Consider the following 27,531-nt stretch of genomic DNA (forward strand, 5'->3'; position numbering starts at 1 on the left):
TATCCGATATAGATAGAGTAAATAAAGTAATCTATTATTCAAAAGTTATGGACCTATGGTTTACACATTGCACATTTGCACTAATAATTAAAGGGAATCTATATATATCGTTAGAATTAACTTGTCGTGGGATCTAAGACATCAATTACGTATATCTTATAAATTTGTTTAAATGCACATGTTTCATTTTATATATCTTTTAAGTTATAAGATTACATCCCTTTACAAATCCAAAAATGAGTTTCAATTCACTCTATATTACTTATTCTAATATAACTCGATAATCTTCAAAAGCATGTCATCAAATAAGAATCTTATCAAATGACGCATGAGAACAAAGAGGATTTGTCAGTTGAATGGGAAACGTTATGGAGGAGAAATTAGAAGGCATCTTAACTCGTAAAATATTAGACAAGTAGATAGTTAACGTCCATCGTGTTTGAGAGACGCAAACTCAATAAATTTATATTTCGTCAGTTTGTTACCATCAATTAATATATTGATTGGCACTGATCGTCGACTCACTGACTTTACAATTTTAGACTTTAGCATCGAAATCAGAGATATATTTAGTTTGCGGCGAAAATAATATACGTATAGTTTTCCAACGCCGAACAAAAGTGGAGTATTGTCCAATTAAAGGACATATTATATCTTTTAAAGTCTATTAAAGTTTTATTTATTTAAATTCTAAAGAAAACAAAACATTGATTATGTCAGGAAAAAAAATAAAGCAAGCCAGACGTTTGGTTGGCTCGTGAGTTAACGTACCCTGCCGAGAACGCACGCTAATATAAATAAAAAAAAAAGCCCATTATCGTCCGACAAACCCCCATTAGAATTATTTTCCCGGCAAGCCCATTAGATACCACCAATTTGACGATTTGAGCACGACTTATCTAAAACCATCCACAACCCTGAATCCTATGATAGAGTTCATTAGCATTTTTTAATAATTTTTGTATGAGAAAGAATGTGGAAAAACCTTGGATAAACTTGAGTGAAAAATGAGCATCCAACCCTGATACCCAATTAGAGATTCAACAGAATAAAATAATAATATTTTTTAACTACTTAAGCAAAACATTCAATGAAACCTAAAAAGCAATATCCAATCACATAATTTTATCATCAAGAACCCTAATTTTATCATCAATTTTTAAACCCCTAATAGGAGTAATCCGGAACCGATTGAATATAAAAACAATGAATCGCACTCAAATCTTACTAAACACCAAAAGCCCCAAAACAAAAGTGCCCGCAGAACCCTAATTTTCCCCCAATTTAGTTAACCCTAGTCTCGATTCAAACTCCTGAATAAAACGAAATTAAAATACATCAAAAGAAACAGATGACGTACCTTACTGATCCACCGGAGGAGAAGCGACGATTCACCGTCGATTCGATCGAAGAGGAAGACTTGTGTCGAAATCGCGATATCGCAAATCGCCTTTGGGAGTTTTTTTTTTGACAAAAACAGAATGCGAAATAAACCCTAACCTTCGACCCCGACTCTAAAAAATTTCCCCCAAACTACACCCAATCACTGCTTGCCACGTAATCCGTTGAACCTCGACGATACGGGCTCGTCAGACTCATCCCAATGAGACGGTATCAGCGAGTTTTTGGACCTAATCGATTAAAAAAAATTAAAATAATAGTATTGGGCCCCACGGATGAACTCTGCCCATCCCGCGTTGTGATGGTCTAATAATCATATTTTTACTAAACTAAAGAGTGAATTAGTATTATTTTAATTAGTTTCATTTAGATTTGCTGTGGTTTTGTGCGGATTTAATGGTTTCAGTGGCTTTTGGCCGTCACTAGCGTAGTAGCGTGACATAGTAGTAATTATTCTAATGTGGTTTTTACTTTGATGATAATTTCAATGTGTAATATTCCAACGTTTGAATAAAATAATCTTTAGACCAAGGTTTTTGATTAATAATCTTGTGGAATGGCGGAATTGCAGAAATTTTTTTGCGGAATAGTTTAAGCTACTTATAAGTCACTTTTATGTGGAATAACTTTTTTTTTTATTTTCTTTAAGTAAAATGCAGTCTGCATTTTTATGTGTATTTTTTTATTCCATAGATTTTTGTTAATTGGAAAAAAATCTGTGAAATTGTGTTTAAAAATACAATTCGGTCATTTCGCAGGTTACCAATCATAGTCCAAAAAGAATGAATTAGCTCATTAGCCATACTGGGAAAAAAAAACTTATAACCATAGCAAAAATGTAATTATGTGCCTAACCAAATGTTTTTTTCTATACAATGTTTCTTTGAAAATACAATTAAGTTTGTAAGACGTACGTGCACACGTGGTGGTAACGGTAATGCTGATTGGGCAAAATCTGCATGGAAAGCCACAAGAATCTCGTATCATGTCATATTTACGAGGTCAACTTGAGAGGTCTTTACTCTCTTAAACCTATAAACAAAATAGTCAAAAGACTCAAAACTAATTCCGGTGTTTTTTTTCATCTTATGTTCTTTTTCTTTTTTAATCAATGATGTTGTCATAAAGAACAAAAAAAGGACTACAAAACATGTAATGACGATGCAGTGTGCTATCACCAAAGGTTTTAAAATCTGCATTTATTTTTTGTTTTTGTCTTTTGGTTGTTCGATTTACATTAAGCAATCACCCTTTGTACCAATAGAGATTTGAACAAAAAAAAGGTATATATTAGTCAAGCGTATCCAAACTTTGAAATGCATGTGATTCTTAATATAGATGAATACTGTACTGTAATGCTGTATTACAATAATTATATAGTGTAATGATCAAACATCTGTATTTCATCCTCTCTATTTTTTCAATTAAAAAAAAATGATTAAACATCTGAAAACATTTTCCCCCACCCGGAATACCTCATACCAAATTGATAATGTGTGAATTAACAAATTGAACTCAAGTATAGGAATCAATCATTTGGATTATATTAAATTTTATGAAATTTCATAATAACTGGTCTCCTTGTCACGTCGCGACCACCTTTTGTGACTTTTTTATTATAAACATTCTCAAGGATAGATAATTTGTATACCGATATTTTTTTTTTTTCACTTGCTTGTAATATCCTCATTTCTTAATAACAATCCCCCTCGCAGTTTCACAAAATAAATATTTAACAACATAACTCCATCGAACCTCCAAATCAATAAACTAAAATTAACAAATGTTGTAACTCAAATTCAAAAGATTAAGGAAATAAGGAATAAATCAAACTTTGATCAGTTATTATCACAACCACAAAAAGAAGCTTCTTCTCCAAACTCTTCTTATATAAGCATCAATGCAGCTCCATCTCTCTCACTCATCACTCTCATATCTTTTACATTAGCTCCTCTTCGGATTTATTCTCCAATGGCGTCGATCAGTTCCTCCAATAATCACCTTCCGATGAGCAAGACACGATTAAAGCCGTTGATTTTGAGAGATTACCTTCTCGATGATCTCAGCTCTTGCTCATCAAACGGCTTCAAATCCTTCCCTCGTCGTCAATCCTCCACCGTCCGTCGTCTCCTCGACGCCGAGATCAGACGGTCACGAATATTCCAAAATAAACGGCGTATCATCTGCGGAATAGCGTTTACTCACGCCGTTCACAAAGCTTCGACGACGTTACTCAGCGCCGTTAAAATCTTGCCGCTCCCTTCCTCCTCCGTTAAATCTCCGTCTCCGTCTACAAAGAAAGGTCTTTTATCGAGGAGCTTCTCTCGAAGCTTCTGGAAGAAACTCTCCCGCCGCGAACTCAATAACGTCGACGGAGAAGTCGAAGATGATCGTGAACTAGAGATCAAACGATGCAAATCATTCGCCGAATTTCTCCAAGAGAGTCTAGATCAACCGTCGGATCGGATTTCTCAAGTTTCTCCGACGGATTCAAAAGTTTCCGGTGAAGCGACATTGTCGAACGCAGCCGGTGGTGACTCAGGGAGTTTCGGTAGCGAGTTATTCACGAACTCGGAGGCGACTCAGTTATCATCGAGCGGCGAATCTGAGACGTCGAACGAAAACGACGCCGTGGAAGACAGAGGAGTAGTAGTTATGAGGAGTGGGGATTGTGTAGGGTCACGTGTCAGTGACGGATCGTCTGTCAACGACAACAGAGAGGTTAGTTAGTTATTATTTACTAACTAACTTTCAAAGTTTTTTTTTTTATTATTATTTTGGTCTCTGTTTTGCTTGTCCAATTGTCATCCGCCACGTCACACCGCAGATAATTCCTACAATGCACCAAACCATTAATATCACCAACTAATAACAACATAAACCATTTTGCTGAAGTAATTTTAATTAGTGTAGTTGGAATTTTTTTTTAAAAATTGTCGGTTCGTGCGTGCGAGTCACGTATGGGGTTATTAAGGACTTGAGATTTTGCCATTATGCAAATCAATAAGTATGAGCGATGATGAAATCGATGGCTGTGATTCTTCTTGGTGGCTTCGAAAGCGGATTCTACGGATGATATCACACACTTCCCGAGATTAATTTGGTGTATACGTAATTTATTACATTAAATCTCTCACACTCTTAACACAAAAGTTTTGGAATTAGAAACGTTGTTGTCATTAAGTTGGGGTTGACTTTGCCAACTCACTCTAGTGTAGCTAGTCCTCATTTCCAACATTTCACTTGATTTTTTTAGTTTAATATATTGATATGATTCAATGACTTGTATATTGTAGGAATGCGTGAACGAAGAAAAAGAACAACTCAGTCCAATATCGATCTTAGAATGCCCATTCGAAGATGATGAAATCACTCCTCATCATTCGCATCAAAATGGTAAATTCACCGATTATACCTTCATGTTCTTGTTTCTGTATCATATGATTAAAAACTACTGTTTGTTGCGTTTTACTCCTTCTATTTCACAAAAAATATCATTCTAATTAAGATTTTGTTTCTGTTTCAATAAATAATAAATAGTGTTACTAAGGTACTTTTAATGCAAAATTTGTCTTTAAAATTCAGTTTTAACCTTATCTTTTATTGTATTAATCAGAGAGAAAAAAATTGTTTAATATATTGATGAGGGATAAAACAGAATTTTTATTACTAGTTATATATCTTCATTTATGTGAAATGTGTCAAAATGACACTTTGGGAGTAATACTTGATGAAGATGACAAACACAAACATGCAAACACAGAAATAAAAATAACAATTTCGTTGACCTCTTTTGGGTCAAATACCTTTATTATTTTCAAATGATGTTTGATTAACAAAAAAATTGATAGCGAAGATTTTATCTATAAAACGCAAAGGTAACCTTTTATAATATGACATTTACAGAAACCGAGGAGAAGAAGCTATTGAGAAAGAGCAGAAGATTTGAGGGTCTGGTACGACTTGAGCCTGTGGATTTAGATAAACGCATAGAGCAATATGTGCAAAGACAAAGACATGTTTATGACTCTCATCACATGGTAGAAAAAGAAAAAGATCAATCCGAAAACCAAGCAAACCGTTTGTTTTCTCGAGTGAAGTCTAGATTTATCGAGGAACCAAACCATTTACTAGCATCTCACAAGGTAGACAATCTCTTGCTTGATTATTTCAAAGAAAATGGGGATAATGAGACAAGAGACGATGATAAGTTGGTGAAGATAGTTGAAGAATGGGTGATGAGGACACAAGAAGAAGAATATATGTTTATGAGTTGGGAAGTCAGAGAGAAGAGAGAGATTTATGTGCAGGAAATGAGATGGGGTTGTATCAATGGAGATGAGATAAAGTATGTGGTTGAAGAGTTGGGGAATGGTTTCATCACTTTCTTGATTGATGAACTTATTCTTGATTTATCGTTGTGAGAATAACATTTTTGTCACATGTTCGTTATCATTCATTACATTCTATATGTGATATGAAATTTAAGATATACTGTATATGTTAATTATCTTAAAAAATGGCATGACCGTATGAATGGTTGTTTGTATTGTAGTGAGTGTATCACCATCCAAATCAGATTTAGTAAATATACACACTATTTGAGTTATTGGTAAAAGTTCAAACAATTTAGAAATAAGGCTTTTTTTCTCCAACATGGTAAAAAATTAACCATTTATATTAGATTCAGTTCTATTTTGATTATTATTATTATATTTAAAAACCTGAAATTCAATTCTAAACTTGATAGTGGACTAAACCATCTATAACCTAACATCTACTATATCGAATATCAACAAAAAATTAAAGAAATATCAAATTTGAAAATGTAAAGCCAATAAGTAATTGTCGCGTTGATGTAGAGCTAAACTTCCAAATATCTTAAGCAAAGGTAATATAGAACCATTAAGGGCCTAGGGTAAAGTTATGTTTGGGCTTTAACCACTTTGCTTTAGTGATGATTAAGATGGTATTGAAGTGATTGTGATCGTTGATCAAAAATTTTCTAAATTGTATATTAGTTCGTAAAAATCGAGGTTATGGCCCGTTATACCCCTTCATCTGTATTCGTCCTGATAATAGTCTTGGATAACTAATCATTTCTAAAAGATATGAGTATGTTGCACGATCGTACTCAAGAAAATATAAGTTCAGATTTATTCAGTACAAGTAGACCACTAGTTAAAATATATTTGTTAGTTAGGAAGGTGGTGCAACATACTCATATAGTTGAGAATGAACTATATACCATTAGGCTAATTTGGACAATGTTGAAGGCGATTCCACCCAATTTTTCAGATAATTGTGTTTGTATGTACATTTGCTTTTTTTTTTTTTTAGTTTGTCTTATTTGTTCATTTCGTTAATAACAATATATAATTATAAGTATAACATTATGTTCTTTGTCATTGTTGGTTCAGTGAGGAGATACAGTTTTATCTTTATTGTTTTAATACAAAATATCTTTTTAATATATGCATAACATACACAAACAAAAATACAAACTAGAGTATCCGCAAAACATCCCAAATAGCGAAATTAATTATTGTTTTTCTAAAATAACGAATAATCATTCCATTATTAACGAGACCAACCAAATGTCACATACTAGATAATTGTCGCAGAGAGAGACACTTAAACGGATGAGAAAATTTGGATACATGAAAACTTGTTTACTAGCAGTATTTTATAAGATTTGAATAATATGCATTTGTCGCGCTTACCAAATATTGCGACATATTACCAATCATTATATTTTTAATGCATGCACATATGACATATTTTTATACCATAGAATTTGTAGAAGATGATATATGTTCAAAGTTTTATTCTAATCAATTTTTAAGTTAAATGATTCTAAATGTTATTTATTGTGACCCAATATATCATCATATCCCTTTTATTAGTTGCAAGTTTTTTTTGGCATATACAGTATATCTTGAACTGTTATTCGATCAATGTCCATTAAAGGCGGTGAACTAATTCATTTTCCTACTAGTCTTAGATTTAAGATCTTTGATGAAAACTTCATGAATCTACTACGTTAAGTGGTTAACCTTTTTGGCTTTTTCATCTTTTGATGATATTCTGTAAAGTTTACGAGTACGTATCACCTATTCTACTTTACCAACCCTATTTCGGGCATTAACAGTGCCCATAATCTGAGATTAAAAATTTAAAAAACTAATTCATTTTTGGAAAGAAGGTGACGCATTAAAGAGACAGCAGTGTAATTGGATCTGTCTTCGGTTTGGTAAGATTCCGGTGCACGGCACAAAATGGCCGAAGCTGAGCCCACACTGTTTGACCGAACACCAATTGGATTGTTTCTCCTAACGACTTTGATTCGTTACTTTGCTGTCCATATATACTTTTTCTCGCGATATTTTTGTTTGTGAATTCGTTCATGATCGCTTGCTTCCAAACCCGAAAGTCTCCAGCCAAGTCTTCTGGTTATTATAAAACACACGAGTGATAATTTATTTCACATCAATTTTTTTTAGATTCATTTATTTAACTATTTATTTTGTCGGCCGGTTATATAATATACTTTTTATTTTTGATAATAACAATTCTATAATACCAATTGTGGATATATATCTTGCTGTTGATATTGAAAATATTTTGTTTTATTTGGCACGTATCATGTGTGGTGATCGTAGTTAGAAGAGAGAAGCTAATCAAGATCTTACATGTTGACGAGTTAGAGAAGTCGCGACTATATATTATCATCACCATTCACCCTTTAAGAGTTGAGGTGAGAATGATATAAGTTTTCTCATTCATTGTAAAATGGGGATTTCCATGAATGTTTAAGATTTTTCTGTTGGTCAACGATTATGACTTAGATTAATTCCTGATAAATATATGTCCTAATTTACATAACCAGAGCTACTATAATAAGATTTAACGCATTTAACAAATTATTTTAAAAGTAAACATTGAATAAAATCTCGAAAAATCTGATAAAATGGTAAAAGACAGGCTGTAATGGGCGTCTATTGAGGCAATGACTCACTTGTCTTAAACTGAAAAGTTGACTAATAGTAGCATTCATAGAATCATTATTTCTTCTCTCGTTTTCTCTCGAGATAATAACTTCGTTACTCAATTATGGAAAACGCCACCCCCACAAGTTTTATATTAGTTTCGAATAGCGTCTTTACTTTTATAATGTATAAAACAAGACCACACTGTTTATTTATTTACTTTAAATGAAGATTCGATGAAATCATGTATGATTCTAGTTAAGGTTAACGCAAAAAAGTGCAACTCTAATTTTTATCTTTTTTCACTGGAAAAAGTTTCCCAATATAGACAAATTTAGATGTTTCAATTTAGTCATGACATCTACTATTTATTTATAATCAAAACAGTTAAATAAATTAAATGCGATTTCATATCTACACAGACACAACAAAAGCATTTCAAGATCCCATTTCTTTTTTGTATAACCGGACTAAACCGGTAATTGGATACATGATATCATGCCACGCGGGGTGTTTAGTTCATTTGAAGGCTCAAAATATAAATAAAAATAAATTTGGGGGCACATTTGTAATGTTGAGATTTACCTGAAAGAAAAAGATTAAAAGAGAGCAAGAAAACGTAAAAAGAAAAAAAGAAGAAGAAGAAGAAGAACGTCTATTGGGAAAAAAACGTGTCACCGAGTGGCGAATCACGCGACGAGTCTCTTCTTCATCTTCATCTTCATGTGTTTTCCCCTTCGGTTTTAAAAGCTCCCTTCTTCACAAAATATCTATTTACTCTCTCTTTCTCTCTCTCTCGTCTTAAAGTTTGGACAGAGAGTCTTTAAGGAGTGAATTAGAGAAGAATTTGGTTTGGTTAGGTTCTGTTTGTGTTGTTTCAGTGATTACCCCTTTTTTGGGTTTTTGGTTATTAGTGAGTTTCCATGCGTTTGATCAATTCCTGGGTTTTTACTCTATTTTCTGGGTATCTTTTTGACCTTTGACTTCAAAAAATTTGTTTTTTTTTTGCGTTTAAAGAATAAGATGAAGAACGAGGAACAATCAAGATCTCTGTTTGGAATCTCTCTGTCTGATCGACCAACTTGGCAACAGTTTCTCATTTGCACTTCTGGTTTCTTTTTTGGATATCTCGTTAACGGAGTTTGCGAGGTTCGTCTATGATTCTCTCTCTGTTCTTTTATTTATAAATCTTTTCAGTTTATATTTGATTTCGAGAATCCCGAAATATTATCGATAACGTAGATCATTTTTTTGTTGGTATTTGAGATAATTCCCCATAATCTGCTCCTGATTCTCGCTGGAAATTCGTAATTTTGATGCATTTTTAAAAAGTCATTTGCATGCTAAGTGTTTGATGTTTAGTTTCTTAGAAAACAAAAAACAGAGCAAGAAGAAAATGCATGACGAACAACCTATATTTCAAAAATTCATATTATATTGCAGATCTTGTAAGATCACAACAAAAAAAGTTGTGGTCTTGTAAAGAAAACAGAGTTTGGAGAATTTATTGGATCTACCTTTTTTGATTAATTACTCATATATGATTTTTGACTTGATTTTGATTGAATTACAGGAATATGTTTATAATCGCCTTCAATTTAGGTAAAGTCAAATTTATTTCCTCTTAAATGTTTCGACTTTAACAAAATAAATAATAACAACTGGAATTGCTCTCTCTTGTAGCTTTGGTTGGTATTTCACGTTTATACAAGGATTTGTCTACTTGTTCCTAATCTATCTTCAAGGCTTCACCACAAAGCATATTGTGAATCCGATGAGAACTTATGTCAAACTCTCTGCTGTTCTCATGGGATCACATGGATTAACCAAAGGATCTTTGGCTTATCTCAATTATCCAGCTCAAATCATGTTCAAATCCACCAAGGTAAATCCTCAATTTCTCAAATTACAATCTCAAGGAGCTTAATGCAGCTAAGTGTATAGACAAATGATCGAAAGGACGGATCTTTCGTTGGGGGTTTTAGGTATTGCCAGTGATGATAATGGGAGCATTCATACCCGGTCTGAGAAGAAAATACCCTGTCCATGAATACATTTCAGCGTTCTTGCTGGTTCTTGGTTTGATCCTATTCACATTAGCAGACGCACAAATGTCTCCGAATTTCAGTATGATCGGTATCTTGATGATAACTGGTGCATTGATCATGGATGCTTTCTTGGGTAATCTGCAAGAAGCTATATTCACAATGAATCCCGAGACAACTCAGGCAAGAGACACAATCAATAAAACCCGGTTCTTTTCTTTTACCGTTCTGTTTTGTTTCACGTCTGAGATTCCTTGTGTTGTATATTTTTTGCAGATGGAGATGCTTTTCTGCTCAACTGTTGTTGGATTGCCTTTCTTGTTCGTTCCCATGGTCTTAACCGGAGAGCTTTTCCGTGCGTGGACTGCTTGCTATCAAGTAAGTCCAAACCTCTGTTTTTTTTCCGGTTTGGGTTTTGGTGAACTTTTTTACCAAACCAAATTCTGGTTTTCGGTTTATAAAGCACTTATGCAATAGTCCATTTGAAGCAAAGTGACATAGAGTGGACTTTGTATTGGCTTTGAATGTTCTTGGTTCTTCAAATCAGAGTAAGGTTTGGTTCAAATTAGACTTTATGAAAAAGTCAAAATTTGTCGGATTCAGCTTGGTACCGTCGAAATGAAATCATTGACCGACGTGCCTAAATCTGCCAACTTTCTAAAAGCCAGTATTTCTTTTTATAAGAATGATATTAAATTCATTGAATTCATAACTAAAGTACCAACGTGTAATACTTTAGTCAAACGGTTTAATTATTCGTTAGTTGATATTATTTAAAATCTAACTCTTCTTTTGTTTACTGTTTTTGCAGCATCCATATGTGTATGGAGTGCTTGTATTCGAAGCCATGGCCACATTCATAGGTCAAGTCTCTGTTCTATCGCTCATTGCTCTCTTTGGAGCCGCTACAACCGCTTTGGTAAGTCTCTAATCTTATAGACAAACGCTCACTTGCGTTTTGCTAACTGAAAATACGTTCCAAAATCGCATTTACGATTTAACAACGTTTTGTGTAGATAACTACGGCGAGGAAAGGAGTTACGTTGTTGCTGTCTTATTTAATATTCACGAAGCCGTTAACGGAGCAGCACGGATCGGGCTTGTTGCTGATAGCAATGGGGATTGTGTTGAAGATGGTTCCAATGGATAGTAAACCTCCGACCAAGATTCCGGCGAGATCAGCGGTTAGGATCGCCGGAGGAGATGGTGATAGAGAAGAGGAAGAAGAGAGGAAGTCATTGGTCTGAAAATGTGATTATATAAATTATATTTATGTCAGAAATTATAAGGGTTCATACTTCATAGAATAATGTTGGATGAAGAAAATACAACAGGGAAAAAAAAAAGCAAATAGAGTTAAAAAAAAAGGTGGTTTTATTTTGCCCAATTACATATCTCAGAAAGTTGTTATAAGATCTTAAAGTCGAATAGAATTACTATTAAAACTGTTAAATTGGTTTTATACGATGTTTGTTATCAAAAGTAAAGGGAAGCATTAAAAGCCTCATGAGAGAACCTGACTTTGGTTTTATGCTCTAAGAGATTTGTCACATGTTGGAAAGTAGAAGCAAACTCTACAGACTACATTCTAAAAGATGAAAATAGAAACGGATCTGTGAAGAACTGAGTCCATCTAAGATCCACCTATTTCTTTATCTGATCTACGAATAACAAAACGATCGACGATTTTTACAGTGTTGATAGGATCCTGTTGCAGTGTTGTTGCACACCATTTGCTTGGAAACCTTCTGTGATGACTCATCTTCACTGTCGGTCTCGGCTCTGAATCCCAGTCCTTGTCTAGCTTCCATTCCTTTGGCACCTTGACTCATTAAGCACATACACTCCTCTGGTTGTTAAAAGAACAATCACACACAAAGAACAATAAGAGTTGTTGTCTTACTCACCTTATCTACTCCGAGAGTGAAGACTTCAAGGTCTCCATCAGGTTTGATGTGGAAACGGGTAAATGATTTGTAATTGGCGATCCGGAGTGAAGAGAATGCTTCATCAAAGTGTATGTGAAGCCAGTTGATGCATATATATAAGTAACTTCCAAAAACCAAAGACACAACAGGAGTTGAGAAGACCCAAAAGTAGAGGAAGACAGAAGCATAATATATGGCTGCTCCACTTCGAGAAAGCGTCTCCATTCCTTCTCGGCAGATGTTTGTCCGTGTTACCGCCATCACCTAATGTTTACATACTTTCAACGTTTGGTTGCAATATATATTTAAGGATAAGTTGACAAGAATACATTACCTCAGGAATATCAAATGCTGACATAAGATACTTGATGCAGGCAGGGTAAAATCCAAACGTCCACTGTTCGATACGGGCTCTAAGGCCAGTGGGGTCTGGAAAGTGTTCATTTTCCACTGATTTGTACCATTGATACAATGTATGATAACCTGTGTTAACCAAGAGTTCCAAAAATGTCAGATTTATATTATAGTTTGATCACAGATGCTATAAAGATCAATTTTGTTATACATTAGTGTCAATGACATTGTAATGTGGAATGCCAAACAACATTATCTGGGAAGGAAAACTGACCGGAGGTCGCAAGGAGCTGATGTTGAATACAGATTTCAATGCCGAGTTCTAACAGCAACATAAGAATCAAAGCAGCCGTCAGGTGTGCAGCAACATGAAGAATTCCAATTACCAGTCGTTTCTTCCGAGATATTTTTGAGGGAACAAACATAATCGCAGTTATTAGCAGCATAAGAACACCGGTGAAAGACACGTATGACTGCTCTGTAACGTACACAAAGGCGGTCCAAACTGTGCCAAAGAAACTCCTCAAGTGGCCAGAAAATGAATCACCTCTTAAGATGTGGCCTAGCTTACACTGAAAACCAACAAGGAATGAAGATTAAGACTTTCTAATGAGCAGTGCACACAATGCTACAGATATGCAAGACAATGTCCAATTGTCTGTATCTTCATAGGAAAACAAAGGTTTAAGAAAGTCAAAGCTGTGTAAAACTGCACCTGAGGGAACAAGGAAAAGACCAAGAGAAAGTATATGATGCCACCAATAAAATCAAATTGCCAGTTCTTTTTCCTGAACTTTAAAATGTTTCCCAAAGCAATCTGCAAAGAACATCATACAACAATAAACCTCTGAATCACCAAAGAAAACAAGGCAAATCAGTGGTCAGGCGATAAGAGGCCACAGAAGTAAAAAAATCTACCTTGCTTGAATCACCAAAGGAAGGGTAAGCAGATTTACTTTCATAAGAAGCACCATAAAACTTTGAAAATTTGCTGAACACATGGGTGGGGTGCAAAAAAGCCCCTCCACAACCATTAACAAGGAGATGTTGAACATGAGCAGGTCCATCTGATTGAGTACACGAATGGCGCATATAATGATGCAAATCTCCTGCCATTCTAAGTTTACACCTGTCTTTTAAAAAGTCGCAAATCAGATGTCTCATGTTCTTTCCAGTATCGTCTTTCCAATACCAATCAAGAAGCCAGTTCGGCTCATGTGTGATAACGATCACCGCATCATTTTTCCCAACCTAAATGAAAAGATAAAATCGTTCATTAAAGCAAAAACCTGAGAGTTGAATCAAACAGAAGCAAACAACTATAATAAATCAAAACCAAGGGCATTACACAAACCAACGTAAAAGCAATATCACAGAACATAAGTTGTATACAAAAGAATAAAAGAGCTGGAGTAGATGGAAAGTAGTATATTTTGTATAGCATCTGCAGAATCTATCTAGCAGGAGAAAGAAAGACGATGCTGAATCTACCTTCTCCTTCACTAATTCAGAAAAGAAATTGAACTGGTACACATCAATATCACCATGAAGAGCGAGATCCAAACCAAACACCCACCATCCTTCAGGTAGTTGCAGGGCGAAATAGCTTTTCTTTTGGGGCATAAACCAGCCACCAAGCCAACTTTTATGGCATATATACCTCATGAAAGTATTGAGTCCATCAAACCAATCTAAAAAATGTTAAAAAATAACATGAAAATTAGAAGCATTACCCAAAACAAAGTACGCATGCTAGCATGTGAAACATTTTACTAGAGAGAGAAATCAAGTAGAGAGCTGAAACCCACCATGGTTTCCAGGGATGAGAAAACATTGAGGACCATCATAATGCTTCAGTTCAGACACTCCATCCGGTAATTCAGGCTTGTCAACAGAAATTGAGTCCTTTTTATACCAATGAGGAGGTTGGAGCGCATACTCAAAAGGACAAAACAGACGTTTCTCATACGTAAACGCTGATGGATTGGGGTATCTGCAATAAGAAAGGCATCCATTCGGTTACATTCAGACCTGACAACAAAAAAGAAGGCATCCATTAGGTAGTGAAAGAGAAATCTTACGCAAGATCTCCCCCAATAAGCAGCAGGTTACCCCTTTGTAGAGACACAAAATCATCATTCAGCGGGACTTTGAGAAAAGGCTGAGCAAGAAGTTTTGCGACAGAATATGATGGATTCCCACCATCACCAGTATCCGCCATGAAGTCAAACCAGAAATCATTCTTGCCAGCTAAATGATCATATAATAGTTCCATTCTCTTGTCTCCATCACAATTTCTTGTCATTGCAGCCTACAGATTTAAGAATTGGGAAAGGTTACAAAAAGTGCAATATTACAAGAAGAGCAAACCGCAGAAAGATAGAGGATCTGATCATATCGTATCACCAGAAACAAAAGTTTACCTGCATCATCCGCATGTCAAAGCGGCCAAGAAACACAGTCACTGATACGAGGAGATCAAACACAGTTTTAAACAAATCAGCTGATGTTCTGAAATAAATAATTATAGAAATCAGATGAGATCAAATTCGCATTGCGTCGAAGAAAACATCAGTAGATAATAACATATATAAACAAGATAAAATTTAGTTGACATGGACGTACCCTGAATACCAAGGAACCATATCCAAGAAATTAGGTTTCATTTGTTGCTTCTTCAGCTTCTCATAATTGTCAACAGACACAGGGTGTGCCAGAGCCCACCTAACCGTAAAATTAACATAAGACCAATAATTGTTCTGTATGTGTTGTTGACGTTTTTACTAGCAACATTCACTCAATAAATACAATGCCAAAGCAGCCACTTACCCTGTTGATCTCTCCACTACATAATTGGCAATGTAAAGACCAATAAACGTTGCCCACAACGAGTATATAGGAGAAATTTCATCAGATGAATCAGGACAAGACCCATTGCACGCCAGCTGGAAACGAAAAAGTGGGAATACAACAGAGAGTTGTCACATAAACGCTTACACGACAAGTTAGAATAATACAAAAGAAGCCATACCTCCCCATAAATGACCCATTTGGACAATAGCGGATAATCACTAGCAGATCCAACAGGAGCAAACCATGATGAGCAGACTTGGTCTTTAAGCTCATCAATATGAATGAATTTCGCAAGCCAAGTACTGTTGCTAGAATGACTTCTTTCAAGGGGAGTTTGCCTTAGAAAAGCACGATTACCACAATGGCTGTAGAAAATACAGCACGCCATGCTAAGAACCTGCACAAGATAATGGACACTGAAATTTGATTTTCAATGAAAATAATGGTTTTAAGCAAGTGACTTCGATGTACAAGAGTCGAGCGTACTCACAGCACAGTTTTGAAATACGGTTAAGATCTCAGGGCGTCTTCCAGCCACACGAGAGACAAGACCGATATACCAAAATCCAAGAAAAACAATGTGGAAGACAAGAAGGAAGACTATGGATGAGATGTAAATTGTTAGAAAAAGGGACAAATTCATCCTCAAATCCAAACCCATTGACTGAAAACTTGGGAGATGGTACAAAGCTGCAACTAAAATCCAAGCAATGTACCTACACAACAAAGCAAAAAGGATTGGAAACACTCAAGAGCAAAAAGTTCAAAACTTTATGGAAGAAAAAGGGCTTGCTTACCACCGACTGAAGATTGAGTAGTTTGGTCGGATAGTCTTTCCGATGAATGGAGATGAAAAGAAATAGAAAAATCCAAGCAAACAGGCGTACATGGACCACCACTTGAAATTGTTGTCCAGCTTCTCTACGAGGGTGTGCATGTTATCCGACGAAATAAAGAATATGCAACCAAAAACCACAGCAATCATAGCATGGCGTGAGTGCTCGTGAGGATAAGGGTAAGTCTGTGTTAGAATCGTTCTGACCCTCTCCATTTTGAGGTTATTGAGCAAACGAGCAGAATGCTTATCAGAGCCCATTGCTTGAGGTTCCTTGAGTCCCAAAATCTTGACAGAACTAAAGAAAGAAACAAGAAAAGGATACATTAAGCACAGTGTGGTCTAATGGTGGAACAGTAAATCATGAAGGAAGTTTTGATGACATTGAATTGCAAATAGTGGAAGAAAACAGTTCATCACTAATCCAATATGATTCGTAAACAAATTTCTAGTACTCTGTTTGTTCATCAGAACAGATGCTTCGAGCTGCTGTTACAACAACATTAACATGACTCCTTCTAATCTCTGTCTTTTTGCAATGATTTGATTCAGTCACCAGAGTATGAATGTTACAGACGTTAACACTTACTGGTCAAATCAAAAATTCGCAATGTGAAAAACAGATTACGTAGAGGATATGAGAAACAGTATACAAAAGGGATTACCTTTAAATCGCGGCTTCGAATTACGTGAACGGAGGATTATCAGAAACCCGTATTCATATCGAAATGGTAATGGTCTAATCCCTACATTCAACCGTAACCCTTAAAAAATGCTTTTTTTCTTCTGAAGATTGGATTAGAGAAGAAAGACCTTCATTGGTGTGGTGAATCAAGCGGATTGAGAATTTTCGTGAGGAAAAAAAATGGTGGTTTCCAGAAAAGTTGCAATTTTTTCGGAGAGAGATGAGGTATCAAAGGTGACCAAGTGATCTCAGTCGCCATTTTTTCTGTTTTTTCGTTCTGATTTTTTTTTTTAAAAAGGAAAAAAAAAAGAAAGAGGATAAAGGAATCTCCGCTACCAGCATTCGATTCCAGATTCTTTACAAATTATTTGTGTTTTTATTTTCTCCATGCCTGTGAATCACATTTCAAACTTGTGGGAAATTTTAACCGGTGGTACATAGGAATAATTGTGTAGTCTTTTTTCTATTTCATTCGCTGTTTTACTGGTTAAGTACTGTCATTTATCATTTTAGACAAAATTACAGTATTTCATTCCTTAAAAACAATATATAACCGAAATAATTTGATTGGAACGCCGGTTAATTTATTGGAAATTTCTAGTCTCAAAATTTCAGAGCTGTGCAGCATCTTGGCGCCAATTACTACCTGTTTAAATCAATTAACTACTCTCGAACATGTTGGACAAAAAAAAGAAAACTACTCTCGAACATATCTCAGACACCGTGAGGCAAATTATGGGCGATATTAAACAGTAGTTACGCCGATTGTACGGGTCACATGAACCAAAAAAGAATGACAAAACTAGTAGATTTCCAAAAGGAATCTAGTTCGTTGCAGACATTGACAAAAGTAAGTGATAAAAACCAAGTTCAAAGAGGCCGAGAGGAAAACACTTAGTAAAAAAAACACAAAGAAAAACACTAATGATAGAGAAAGAGAAGAGTCGCTCGGGCCTGCTTCTTCAACTACAACTACTTCTGGCTTTGGTGGGGAGAGGCTTAGTCGACTTCTTCCATCTTGCTTCCTTCAGCCTCAGCGTCATCTTCAAGCGGTGGCATGTCAGCATCAGCCTCCGTCTCACCTGCATCATCGTCAATGCTCAGCCCGAGCTTAAGCATCCTGTGGATTCTGCTTCCGAAGGTGTTTGGCTCGTCAAGACTGAATCCAGAGGTGAGCAGAGCAGTCTCGAACAGGAGGAGGACCAGATCCTTTACCGACTTGTCGTTCTTGTCTGCGTCGGCTCTTTTCCTCAACTCGTCCATGATCGAGTTCTCTGGGTTAATTTCCATCGTCTTCTTGCTTGACATGTATCCACCCATGCTGCTGTCTCTCAAAGCCTGAGCCTTCATGATCCTCTCCATGTTAGCAGTCCAACCATACTCTCCGGTCACGAGACAGCAAGGTGAGTCAACAACACGGTCAGAGACAATCACCTTCTCGACCTTGTCACCCAATACATCCTTAATCACCTTGCACAGACCCTCGAACTTCTCCTTGAGCTCTTCCTTCTTTTTCTTCTCGTCTTCTGTCTCCTCGAGCTTCAAGCCTTCCTTGGTGGCGGAGACTAGCTTCTTCCCCTCAAACTCCTTGAGCTGACCAATGGCGTACTCATCAATGGCGTCCACCATGTAAATGACTTCATATCCCTTCTTCTTGAGCTTCTCGAGGAAAGGAGAGTTCTCCACGGCCTTCTTGCTCTCACCAGTAATGTAGTAAATGTCGTTTTGGCCTTCCTTCATCCTGGTCACGTAGTCTTTCAGACTTGTCAACTCATCACCGCTCTTGGTGGAGTGGTAACGGATCAACTCTGCAAACTTGGTCCTGTTCTGAGAGTCCTCGTGGATTCCGAGCTTCAGGTTCTTGGAGAATGCCTCGTAGAACTTGTTGTAGTCCTCCTTGTTCTCAGCAATCTCAAAGAAAAGCTCAATGCACTTCTTCACAAGGTTCTTGCGGATCACCTTCAGGATCTTGTTCTGCTGGAGAGTTTCTCTCGAGATGTTGAGAGGAAGGTCCTCGGAGTCGACAATACCCTTCACAAATCCAAGGTATTCAGGAATGATCTCTTCACAGTTGTCCATAATGAAGACACGGCGAACGTATAGCTTGATGTTGTTGGGCTTCTTCTTTGTGTCAAAGAGGTCGAATGGGGCTCTCTTGGGGACAAACAGAACTGCCTTGAACTCGAGCTGTCCTTCCACAGAGAAGTGTTTGACGGCCAAATGCTCCTCCCAATCATTGCTGAGGCTCTTGTAGAAGGCAGCATATTCCTCCTTGTTGATCTCCTCGGGTTTCCTCATCCAGATAGGCTTCTGCTTGTTGACAAGATCAAACTCGTGAGACACTTCCTTGATCTTCTTCTTTTTCTTCTCCTCCTTTTCTTTCTCCTCGTCTACTTCCTCAACCTTTCCCTCCTCATCTTTCTTCTCTTCCTCTTCTTCATCATCTGAGATCTCCTTCTCGATGGTCTTCTCAACCCAAAGAGAGATAGGGTAGCTGATGAACTCAGAGTGCTTCTTGACCAAATCCTTAAGACGGCGCTCTTCAAGGTATTCCAACTGGTCCTCCTTGAGGTGAAGAGTCATCTTGGTACCCCTACCAAGGACCTCACCAGAGGTATCTCTGGTCACAGTGAAGGATCCTCCAGCCTGGGACTCCCACACATACTGCTCGTCATCGTTGTGCTTTGTGACGACGACAACCCTCTCGGCAACCAAGTAAGCTGAGTAGAAACCAACGCCAAACTGTCCAATCATGCTGACATCGGCACCAGCAGCCAATGCCTCCATGAATTCCTTCGTGCCAGACCTGGCAATTGTACCCAAGTTGTTGACCAAATCTGTACAGAAGAAAAACAATCAAGCATCAGCAAATACAATACAAGCTTAGTTAAAACAGTCGAAACATCAAAGCAAAGAGAGTATTCTCTTCCCATAATATAAAACTTACCAGCCTTGGTCATCCCAATACCACTGTCGATAATGGTCAAGGTGTTGTTGCTCTTGTCCGGGATGATGTGAATGAAGAGTTCTGGCTGGCCATCGAGCTTACTCTTGTCAGTCAAAGACTCGAATCTAATCTTGTCCAGAGCCTATTCAACAGAAAAGATAAAAACATCAGATTTGACGTTGAGCTTACAAGATTAAAGTTGAAACAAATCCATATCGTGCACTCTAATGATAGCAACACTCTTAGAAACAAGACCCAATAACGATGCAACAGATCTCAAATCTGTGTAGATTCGACTAAATTTCAATCGGCAGATAAAACGAACCAAACAAATCGAAAGATGGAAGTCGATAAACTAAAGCAATTGCCCGATGGATAAAAGAGAACTGGATCTTAATCCTAAGATTCAACAAACTAACTTACTTCACAGATTAGCAATACAACTCTCAACACCAATACTCATCAATGGATCTACTCGTCTAACGAATCAGAACACGAAACACGAAACAAGAAACACCTAATAACAAAAGAGAAAGAGATTGAGAGAGAATACGCACATCGGAGGAGTTACTGATGAGCTCACGAAGGAAGATCTCCTTGTTGCTGTAGAAGGTGTTGATGATAAGGGAGAGAAGCTGATTGATCTCAGCCTGGAAAGCAAACGTCTCAGTGTCCGACATCACGATCCCGGAGCTTAGGTTGGGATTTTTTTAACGATTCGGAAGGCGAAGAAACAGAGCGAGGAAGACGAAATCAAGGGTTTTAGTCTTTGATTGTAAAGAGAAAGCTCAGTGAAGGAGGAACAATATTTATATAGTGGGTACTCGTAGGGTTTCTAGATCCTTCCACCAAAACTAGAAAAAGAGAAAAAGAAAAAACAAAATAGGAAAGTGGTGGCGCGTGAATGAAACCTCTCTAATAATTTATTATTATTTTATATACATACACTTTTAAAAACTACTACTAAGAACTCCCAATTGGAAATGGTCTAATATCTCACTCTGTGTATTTTTTAAACGCGATTTTTTCCCCTAAATGCGATATTACTCCACTTCGAGCTAAGTGAAATGTCGCTGGAGATTAAATTTGCCATTAGCAGCGAGGAGAAATGTATAGTTCATATTAGTAATTATTGTCCACGTGATAATGTAGAGTTATGGTCTACATATAGTACAGTTTAGTAAATTGTAGTTTGTCGTCTAATCATTCAAAAGAAACGACCCTCACCTAAAAACTTTATGATCGAGGACCCACTAAATCTATCTATCTATTATGAAGTGATTCCTTTTTTTTTTCTTTTCTTCTCAAATATGAATAATTCATGTGTATGTGCTTCGTGACCAGTAACTATAAGAACCCATTGTTATAACTTATACGAAAATAGGGAAGTTAAGCATCTGTATTTAAAAATGTTAAAAGCAAATTCGATGTGTGAATTATGGAGAAAATGTAAATCAATTCAAAGCACATACGAATGCATGGCTTTTAGGCTCTGACACATTAATGCCACCTACCACATATATTCTCTCTATATATTGGTGATGGAGTATTTTATATGGACAACAAAATTTGTTTGTTGTCTGTGTGTTGATCACAGATAGCCTTTGACACTTCTTGCAGTCACATGGGAACTTGGATTTTTTTTTTTTTGGGTTTTATCCTTAGTCATCAACCTATGTACTGAATGTTATTCACAGGGAGTATTATTACGCTTTCTAACTTTAAGATCATATTCTTTGAATAGAAAAAGACAAGAAAACGCTTTGTTATATATTTGTAGTATACGTTGAGAAGAAAACAAATACGGTAACTACAATGGATACCTTGATGTTGAAACTTAACAAAAATTGTAATGGCAAAAGCCAAAATCTACGTGCTAAATTAACATGTGCTACATTAATAGAAAAAAAAATAGTTAGACCATGTTCAATGATAACAACTCAAAGAGAGAATGTTTATGTATTATTTAATTATTAATTTAAAATTATCTTTATTTTTTAGCATTGTGTCTGGTAAGCACTGCTGCTTAAAATGCTTGTTTAAGCATCGATGTTTAAGTTATTATATTTTTGAACATTTCATTTTTATAAAAAATTGTCTAAGCACTCCTTGGTGTTTAAGAATCGATGCTTAAGTTATCATTTTTTATATATATATAAATATAACACAAATCATATGACGCAAAAGTTTTATATGAAAACTGACATAACTAGCGAGCTTGCAATTTTTGCATATCTCATTAACGAAAAGGTATCCTAGTCAAAACTTTAAAGTTATGATCTCTCTTTGCTATTTTTCCTAATGAAAAGATTCATTTTGCTTTCTCTTATATGTTCATATTAATTTTGCCATATACGTAATGGACTACATTCGGGATCATACATTGGAGGCATGTGGACCATATTTCCCATTCACCTGGTCCATACAAGAGTAACAAGACCTATACGAAAACTAATGGCTCAAATAATAAGAGATTTTACCAAAAAAAAAAACTATTAGAGATGATCAATCTCCCCCCCCCAAAACCCAACTATAACAAAAAGAAGAGATGTTTAAGAATGACGACATTTGACAACAAGAGACTCATGGTCATCAATGGATGTTTAAGAATGACGACATTTGACAACAAGAGACTCATGGTCATCAATGGATGTCTATGGGCCAATAGAATGGTATAATGCTTGATTCATTGCAAGTATATACAGCGAGTTTCAGGACGGTACACCCCAATTATGTTGAAAATGCTCAAACATACTATTTTGAAAAGAAAATAGTGATGATCAAAGGAAACAAAACTTAAGACACAACTGTCCTATGATTCCATCTTTTTGTTTGTCCAATAGGTGATTCCTTTATTTTTTTTTATGCCGAAATTCGATATTATCTTCTGGCCAAAAAAAAACAACATTTATCTTTGTAACAAAGGATGAGATATTTTGTTTTGATGCTGCTGTCATAAAAAATGAATTTTCAACAGAAAATCCTTGTTACCAAAGATATTTCATCATCTCACTTTTTTTTTAAAAAAAAAAATCAATTGAGAAGGGTCCGACAAATGATAGTGGACCCTACAATGCAAGTGATGGAACTCTGATCTCTTTCTCTCCCTCTGCTTCCTTTAAAACTCGTATATAAAAAACGTTCAACGTGACTTACCACAGAAAATAGCTCAGAGACACACACTCTCTTCTCTGGATTTTCCTATTTGGTTTCTTCTCCACTTCTCTCGTTTTTTTGTTTCTTCTCTCACCGAATCCCAATTCTATCCCCAGCAAATTTTATAAGGTTTAGAGCAAAATTGTGTAATTTTGCTTGCTGCCACTGAAAAAATATCTGGTCTCTCTCTCGGGAATTTCTCGTGTTTCAACTTTCGAGGTAATATTACTGTATCTTTCTCTGTGTCCTTATCGTAATATTATAGGTTTTTTTTCTGTTCTCTTTGATGATTTTTTTTTCTTCTAAAGGTGTTCTCTTTGATGTTTACGAGGGCGATTTCGCTCATTTCTTTTTCCATTGGAGCCAAATAAGAAAAGAGGGAGAAATTTTGGTGATTTCTAGTAGATGCGCAGCCTCCGCAATTCAAGTCTTTAGCAATTTACATTATTTGCGAAATTATTCCAAACCTTTTTTATTGAGGTTGAAAAACTTATTGATATTTTCTCGACAATTTCTATCTCCGGCGTTGCCTTTCTTTCCCGCCGTTTTCTGAAATCTGCCGAAAAACAGTCTGAAAGTGAAATTCATCATTAGAGCCTTATCTTAAGCTTTACTTTTCATTTACAAGTTCGGATTTTTCTCATCTTTTGCTATGAAAAAGATCGGTGGGTTTTCTCGGAATCTGAATTCATCTAAGAACTAGCAGAAGAACGGAAACAGCTAAGAAAAGAGAGGTACACACATTTTATCATTCATATCAATGAAATCTTTTGCATAGTTTTGACTTCTCATTGAGTGAAAAAACTTGACTCTTTAGCAGAAACAGAGAATCTGGTTGACCGAATCAACACATAACAATCATTTTACCATCTATCTGAAATTACGAATATACACACACATATCAATCAACTGATCAAGCTCAAATCTTTTTCTTGTATCAACAGAATTAGTGTATGATATTTCTTTTTTCAAGTCTGATTCTTCTCTGTCACTTTCTTTCAGATACTGTAGAAGATGGTTGCCTTTGGGAAAAAGCTCAAGGAACGGAGCATTCAAGAATGGCAAGGGTAATTTTTTTATATATACTTTAAAGAAAAAGAAACTCAGCAAAGTTTTTCCTAATGTGAATCACAATCCTATTGTAGTTATTACATCAATTACAAATTGATGAAGAAGAAAGTGAATCAATATGGTCGCCAGTTACAAGGAGGGAATCTAGAGCGCCGCCATGTTCTTAAAGATTTCTCAAGGATGCTTGATAATCAGGTCTTGATTTCTTTCATCAATTTTAGTTCTTAAGACAGAAGTACTGTAGAGATTTCTTGAAGTTATATTTTGAGTTTTGAATGCATATCAGATAGAGAAAATCGCTCTTTTCATGTTGGAGCAACAAGGGTTGCTTGCAAGTAGGCTACTGAGACTAAGGGAGTCGCATGATGCTCTCCAAGAAGAGCCAGAGATATCTCAGATATCTAATCTAAAAGATGAGTATAGAGCTGTTGGGCAAGATCTTCTCAAGCTTCTGTATTTCGTCGAGATGAATGCTATTGGTATCCGTAAGATACTGAAGAAGTTCGATAAACGGTTTGGTTATAGATTCACAAACTATTATGTCAAGACTCGCGCTAACCATCCATATTCTGAACTTCAACAAGTCTTTAGACATGTGGTAAGCAAAGCCTTGTATGAATAAAACATAATTGTAAGCTTAAATTGCTAAGTGTAACTAATGTTGATCTTAATGTTGTTCTGTAGGGTCTTGGAGCTGTTGTTGGAGCTGTATCTCGCAACCTTCACGAGCTTCAAAACTATCAAGGAAGCTACTTATCTATATATGATCAGCCTGTTCTACGTCTTCAGGACCCTGTAGTAGACTCAATCAGAGCAGCAGTGGATAGGCTAACACATTCAACAAACTTCCTAAACTTCATGGCTCAGCACGCGTTTATTATGCAAGAAGTGTTACCAAGCCCACAAGACGAGGAAGAAACTGGTGAAGAAGATGGGAGATATCACTTCATGTCTCTCTTGTTGAATCTGGTCAACACGTTTCTCTATATGGTCAATACATACATCATTGTCCCTACAGCAGATGACTATTCCATGAGCCTCGGAGCAGCAGCTACGGTCTGTGGTGTAGTGATTGGTGCCATGGCCGTGGCTCAGCTATTCTCTTCGGTTTACTTCAGTGCATGGTCCAATAAATCCTACTTCAAACCGCTCGTGTTCAGTAGCATTGTCCTCTTCATTGGGAACTTGTTATATGCATTAGCTTTTGACTTCAATTCAATAGCTGTTCTCTTGATTGGCCGGCTTTTCTGTGGGTAAGTCTCTTTGAAGAGTTGTATATATAAACCAATCTCCTAAGAACCGGTTACATTTAATTCTTGCCGTGTTGTGTTTTTTTCAGATTTGGATCGGCGAGAGCAGTGAACCGGAGATATATAAGTGACTGTGTACCGTTAAAGATCAGGATGCAGGCTTCAGCTGGTTTTGTTAGTGCAAGTTCTTTGGGAATGGCGTGTGGTCCTGCACTTGCTGGTCTATTGCAAACAAGATTCAAGATCTATAAGCTTACGTTTAACCAAGATACATTGCCTGGTTGGGTTATGGCCGTTGCTTGGCTTATGTACTTGGTCTGGTTAGCTATTTCGTTTCGTGAGCCTGCTCTTCAGCCTGAGGAGATTCATAATACTTCAAAGGATTCTAATAACTCTGGTATATGTTTATATTCCTTTATCTCTCTCTTTGGTGGGAGTGATTGAAAGCTATCGATATCTGATTGTTTTGGTGTGAGTTATAGAAGCTGGTCAAGATGTGAATCTGGAGAAAGGCATCAAAGAGCCATTGCTGATTGCATCGGAGGAGATAGAAGAACAGGTTGAAGATGCAGAAGGGAGCGAAGATGCTTCTGAGGATTCTCGTACACCTGCAAACTCCATTGTAGCTGCTTATAGATTACTCACACCTTCAGTTAAGGTATAAATGAAAACCTGAAACTCTAACTTCTGTGAAACTGAATATGTGTAAAAAATTTTGATGATCAATTTGATTGCGTTTTTCACTTTTCAGGTTCAACTATTGATATACTTCATGCTTAAGTATGCAATGGAGATTCTTCTCTCTGAATCCAGCGTCATCACAACTTACTACTTCGGTTGGTCCACGAGCTCGGTTGCGATCTTCTTGGCTTGTCTCGGTCTCACTGTTCTTCCAGTAAACATCGTCATTGGAAGCTATATAAGCAACATGTTCGAAGACCGGTAAGTTTCTCACTTGCAAAAAATCCGTTTTAACTGATTTCTTCTCCATTACGTTTCCCTAAAGTCTTAAACTTTGTTCTGTTCTCAGGCAAATTCTGTTGGTGTCAGAGATTATGGTTTGTGTCGGAATACTTCTCAGCTTCCATGTCATTGTTCCGTACACTGTGCCACAATACGTTTGCTCGGGACTCATCATGTTTGTTTCTGCAGAAGTTCTTGAAGGTACAAAAAAAAAAAGACTGATACTAATCAAGAAAAGGGTTTAAAACTTCTGATCTGAACTTTTCTTGATTTTTTGCAAGGTGTTAATCTATCTTTGCTCTCGAGGGTTATGTCGTCGAGGCTATCGAGAGGGACTTATAACGGAGGTTTGCTTTCGACGGAAGCGGGAACGATCGCACGTGTGATTGCTGACGTGACGATTACTGTAGCCGGTTACTTTGGACGGAATATGCTTTTGAATGTTACTCTGCTTCCTTCTCTGGTCATTTGTGTTCTCTCTATCGTAGCTACTTGTTTTACTTATAACTCCCTGTATTAGTACTCTTATTACAGATTTTACTCCGTATAAACCAAATTGTTACAATTAGGTACCCTCAATCGACGACTACTAAAACGCCGGCGAGTTTTAACCGGATAATACTTTATTTTCTGTTTCGACCGTTCATCTCCCGCGTATTAAGTTTTGTTTGTGTCTGTTGCAATAACTATGAAGTCAACGAACACAATCTTAATAAATTCATTGAAAAGAATGCCAATTTTTTTTTAACTGGTAACTATTTTTACAGATAAATCCTAAGCCGAATTACGAGAACAATGAATCATTTACTAGTATGATAACATTATTTTTTGTCATTGTACATTAAGCTATCATATTCAGGCAGTAAGCATTACAAACAAAATTAGAACCAAAAGGTAGATGTCAATTATAACCCAATAAAAAAGGTACTTTGACTTAAACTTTACAGACACACATCAAAAAAGACCATTTGCCTGCCCTTTAGGTAAACTATGTACAAAATCGGTCACGTGATAGGACATTAGTGCGTTATGGACCTCAGCTCCTACAGTCCCC

General features: G+C 36.4%; 5 protein-coding genes across 9 annotated transcripts; 3 read left to right on the forward strand and 2 right to left on the reverse strand.

The window, feature by feature from the left end:
• Positions 1 to 3,345: 3,345 nt before the first annotated feature.
• LOC18028581 lies at positions 3,346 to 5,885 on the forward strand. The gene is made up of 3 exons (XM_006413524.2): positions 3,346 to 4,122; positions 4,698 to 4,797; positions 5,308 to 5,885. Exons 1-3 carry the CDS (start codon positions 3,373 to 3,375, stop codon positions 5,823 to 5,825), a joined length of 1,368 nt encoding a protein of 455 aa, XP_006413587.1. The 5' UTR covers positions 3,346 to 3,372; the 3' UTR covers positions 5,826 to 5,885.
• A 3,143-nt stretch (positions 5,886 to 9,028) lies between these two features.
• Positions 9,029 to 11,816, forward strand: LOC18028582 (UDP-galactose/UDP-glucose transporter 2). 3 transcript variants are annotated; one of them, XM_024148939.1, is made up of 7 exons: positions 9,029 to 9,539; positions 9,964 to 9,992; positions 10,074 to 10,275; positions 10,376 to 10,618; positions 10,712 to 10,813; positions 11,247 to 11,354; positions 11,452 to 11,816. In XM_024148939.1, exons 1-7 carry the CDS (start codon positions 9,414 to 9,416, stop codon positions 11,680 to 11,682), a joined length of 1,041 nt encoding a protein of 346 aa, XP_024004707.1. In that variant the 5' UTR covers positions 9,029 to 9,413; the 3' UTR covers positions 11,683 to 11,816. The 3 variants fall into 3 exon arrangements, with proteins under 3 accessions (XP_024004707.1, XP_024004706.1, XP_024004705.1); XM_024148938.1 differs by having other exon boundaries at positions 9,029 to 9,303; positions 9,408 to 9,539; positions 10,376 to 10,813; XM_024148937.1 differs by having other exon boundaries at positions 10,376 to 10,813.
• A 100-nt stretch (positions 11,817 to 11,916) lies between these two features.
• LOC18028583 lies at positions 11,917 to 17,352 on the reverse strand. Its single transcript, XM_006413527.2, has 16 exons — positions 17,071 to 17,352; positions 16,368 to 16,703; positions 16,061 to 16,286; positions 15,749 to 15,967; positions 15,547 to 15,662; positions 15,343 to 15,441; positions 15,141 to 15,228; positions 14,799 to 15,028; positions 14,526 to 14,710; positions 14,209 to 14,408; positions 13,636 to 13,968; positions 13,433 to 13,534; positions 12,992 to 13,289; positions 12,698 to 12,846; positions 12,343 to 12,627; positions 11,917 to 12,257 (listed from the first exon to the last, which is right to left on the reverse strand). The coding sequence occupies exons 2-16, from the start codon at positions 16,664 to 16,666 to the stop codon at positions 12,069 to 12,071; spliced, it is 3,018 nt and encodes a 1,005-aa protein (XP_006413590.1). The 5' UTR covers positions 16,667 to 16,703; positions 17,071 to 17,352; the 3' UTR covers positions 11,917 to 12,068.
• A 462-nt stretch (positions 17,353 to 17,814) lies between these two features.
• On the reverse strand, positions 17,815 to 20,837 carry LOC18028584 (heat shock protein 90-3). Its single transcript, XM_006413528.2, has 3 exons — positions 20,595 to 20,837; positions 20,038 to 20,179; positions 17,815 to 19,927 (listed from the first exon to the last, which is right to left on the reverse strand). The coding sequence occupies exons 1-3, from the start codon at positions 20,715 to 20,717 to the stop codon at positions 18,090 to 18,092; spliced, it is 2,103 nt and encodes a 700-aa protein (XP_006413591.1). The 5' UTR covers positions 20,718 to 20,837; the 3' UTR covers positions 17,815 to 18,089.
• Positions 20,838 to 23,211: 2,374 nt separating this feature from the next.
• Positions 23,212 to 27,045, forward strand: LOC18028585 (SPX domain-containing membrane protein At4g22990). 3 transcript variants are annotated; one of them, XM_024149818.1, is made up of 11 exons: positions 23,212 to 23,412; positions 23,502 to 23,927; positions 24,196 to 24,260; positions 24,339 to 24,459; positions 24,551 to 24,862; positions 24,949 to 25,517; positions 25,604 to 25,911; positions 25,997 to 26,172; positions 26,266 to 26,456; positions 26,545 to 26,678; positions 26,759 to 27,045. In XM_024149818.1, exons 3-11 carry the CDS (start codon positions 24,208 to 24,210, stop codon positions 26,995 to 26,997), a joined length of 2,103 nt encoding a protein of 700 aa, XP_024005586.1. In that variant the 5' UTR covers positions 23,212 to 23,412; positions 23,502 to 23,927; positions 24,196 to 24,207; the 3' UTR covers positions 26,998 to 27,045. The 3 variants fall into 3 exon arrangements, with proteins under 3 accessions (XP_024005586.1, XP_006413592.1, XP_024005587.1); XM_006413529.2 differs by having other exon boundaries at positions 23,855 to 23,927; XM_024149819.1 differs by having other exon boundaries at positions 23,855 to 23,927; positions 26,000 to 26,172.
• The last annotated feature ends 486 nt before the right edge of the window (positions 27,046 to 27,531 follow it).

The sequence above is a fragment of the Eutrema salsugineum genome, unplaced genomic scaffold (assembly GCF_000478725.1).
Source record: "Eutrema salsugineum unplaced genomic scaffold, Eutsalg1_0 scaffold_1, whole genome shotgun sequence".
Taxonomy (NCBI): Eukaryota; Viridiplantae; Streptophyta; class Magnoliopsida; order Brassicales; family Brassicaceae; genus Eutrema; species Eutrema salsugineum.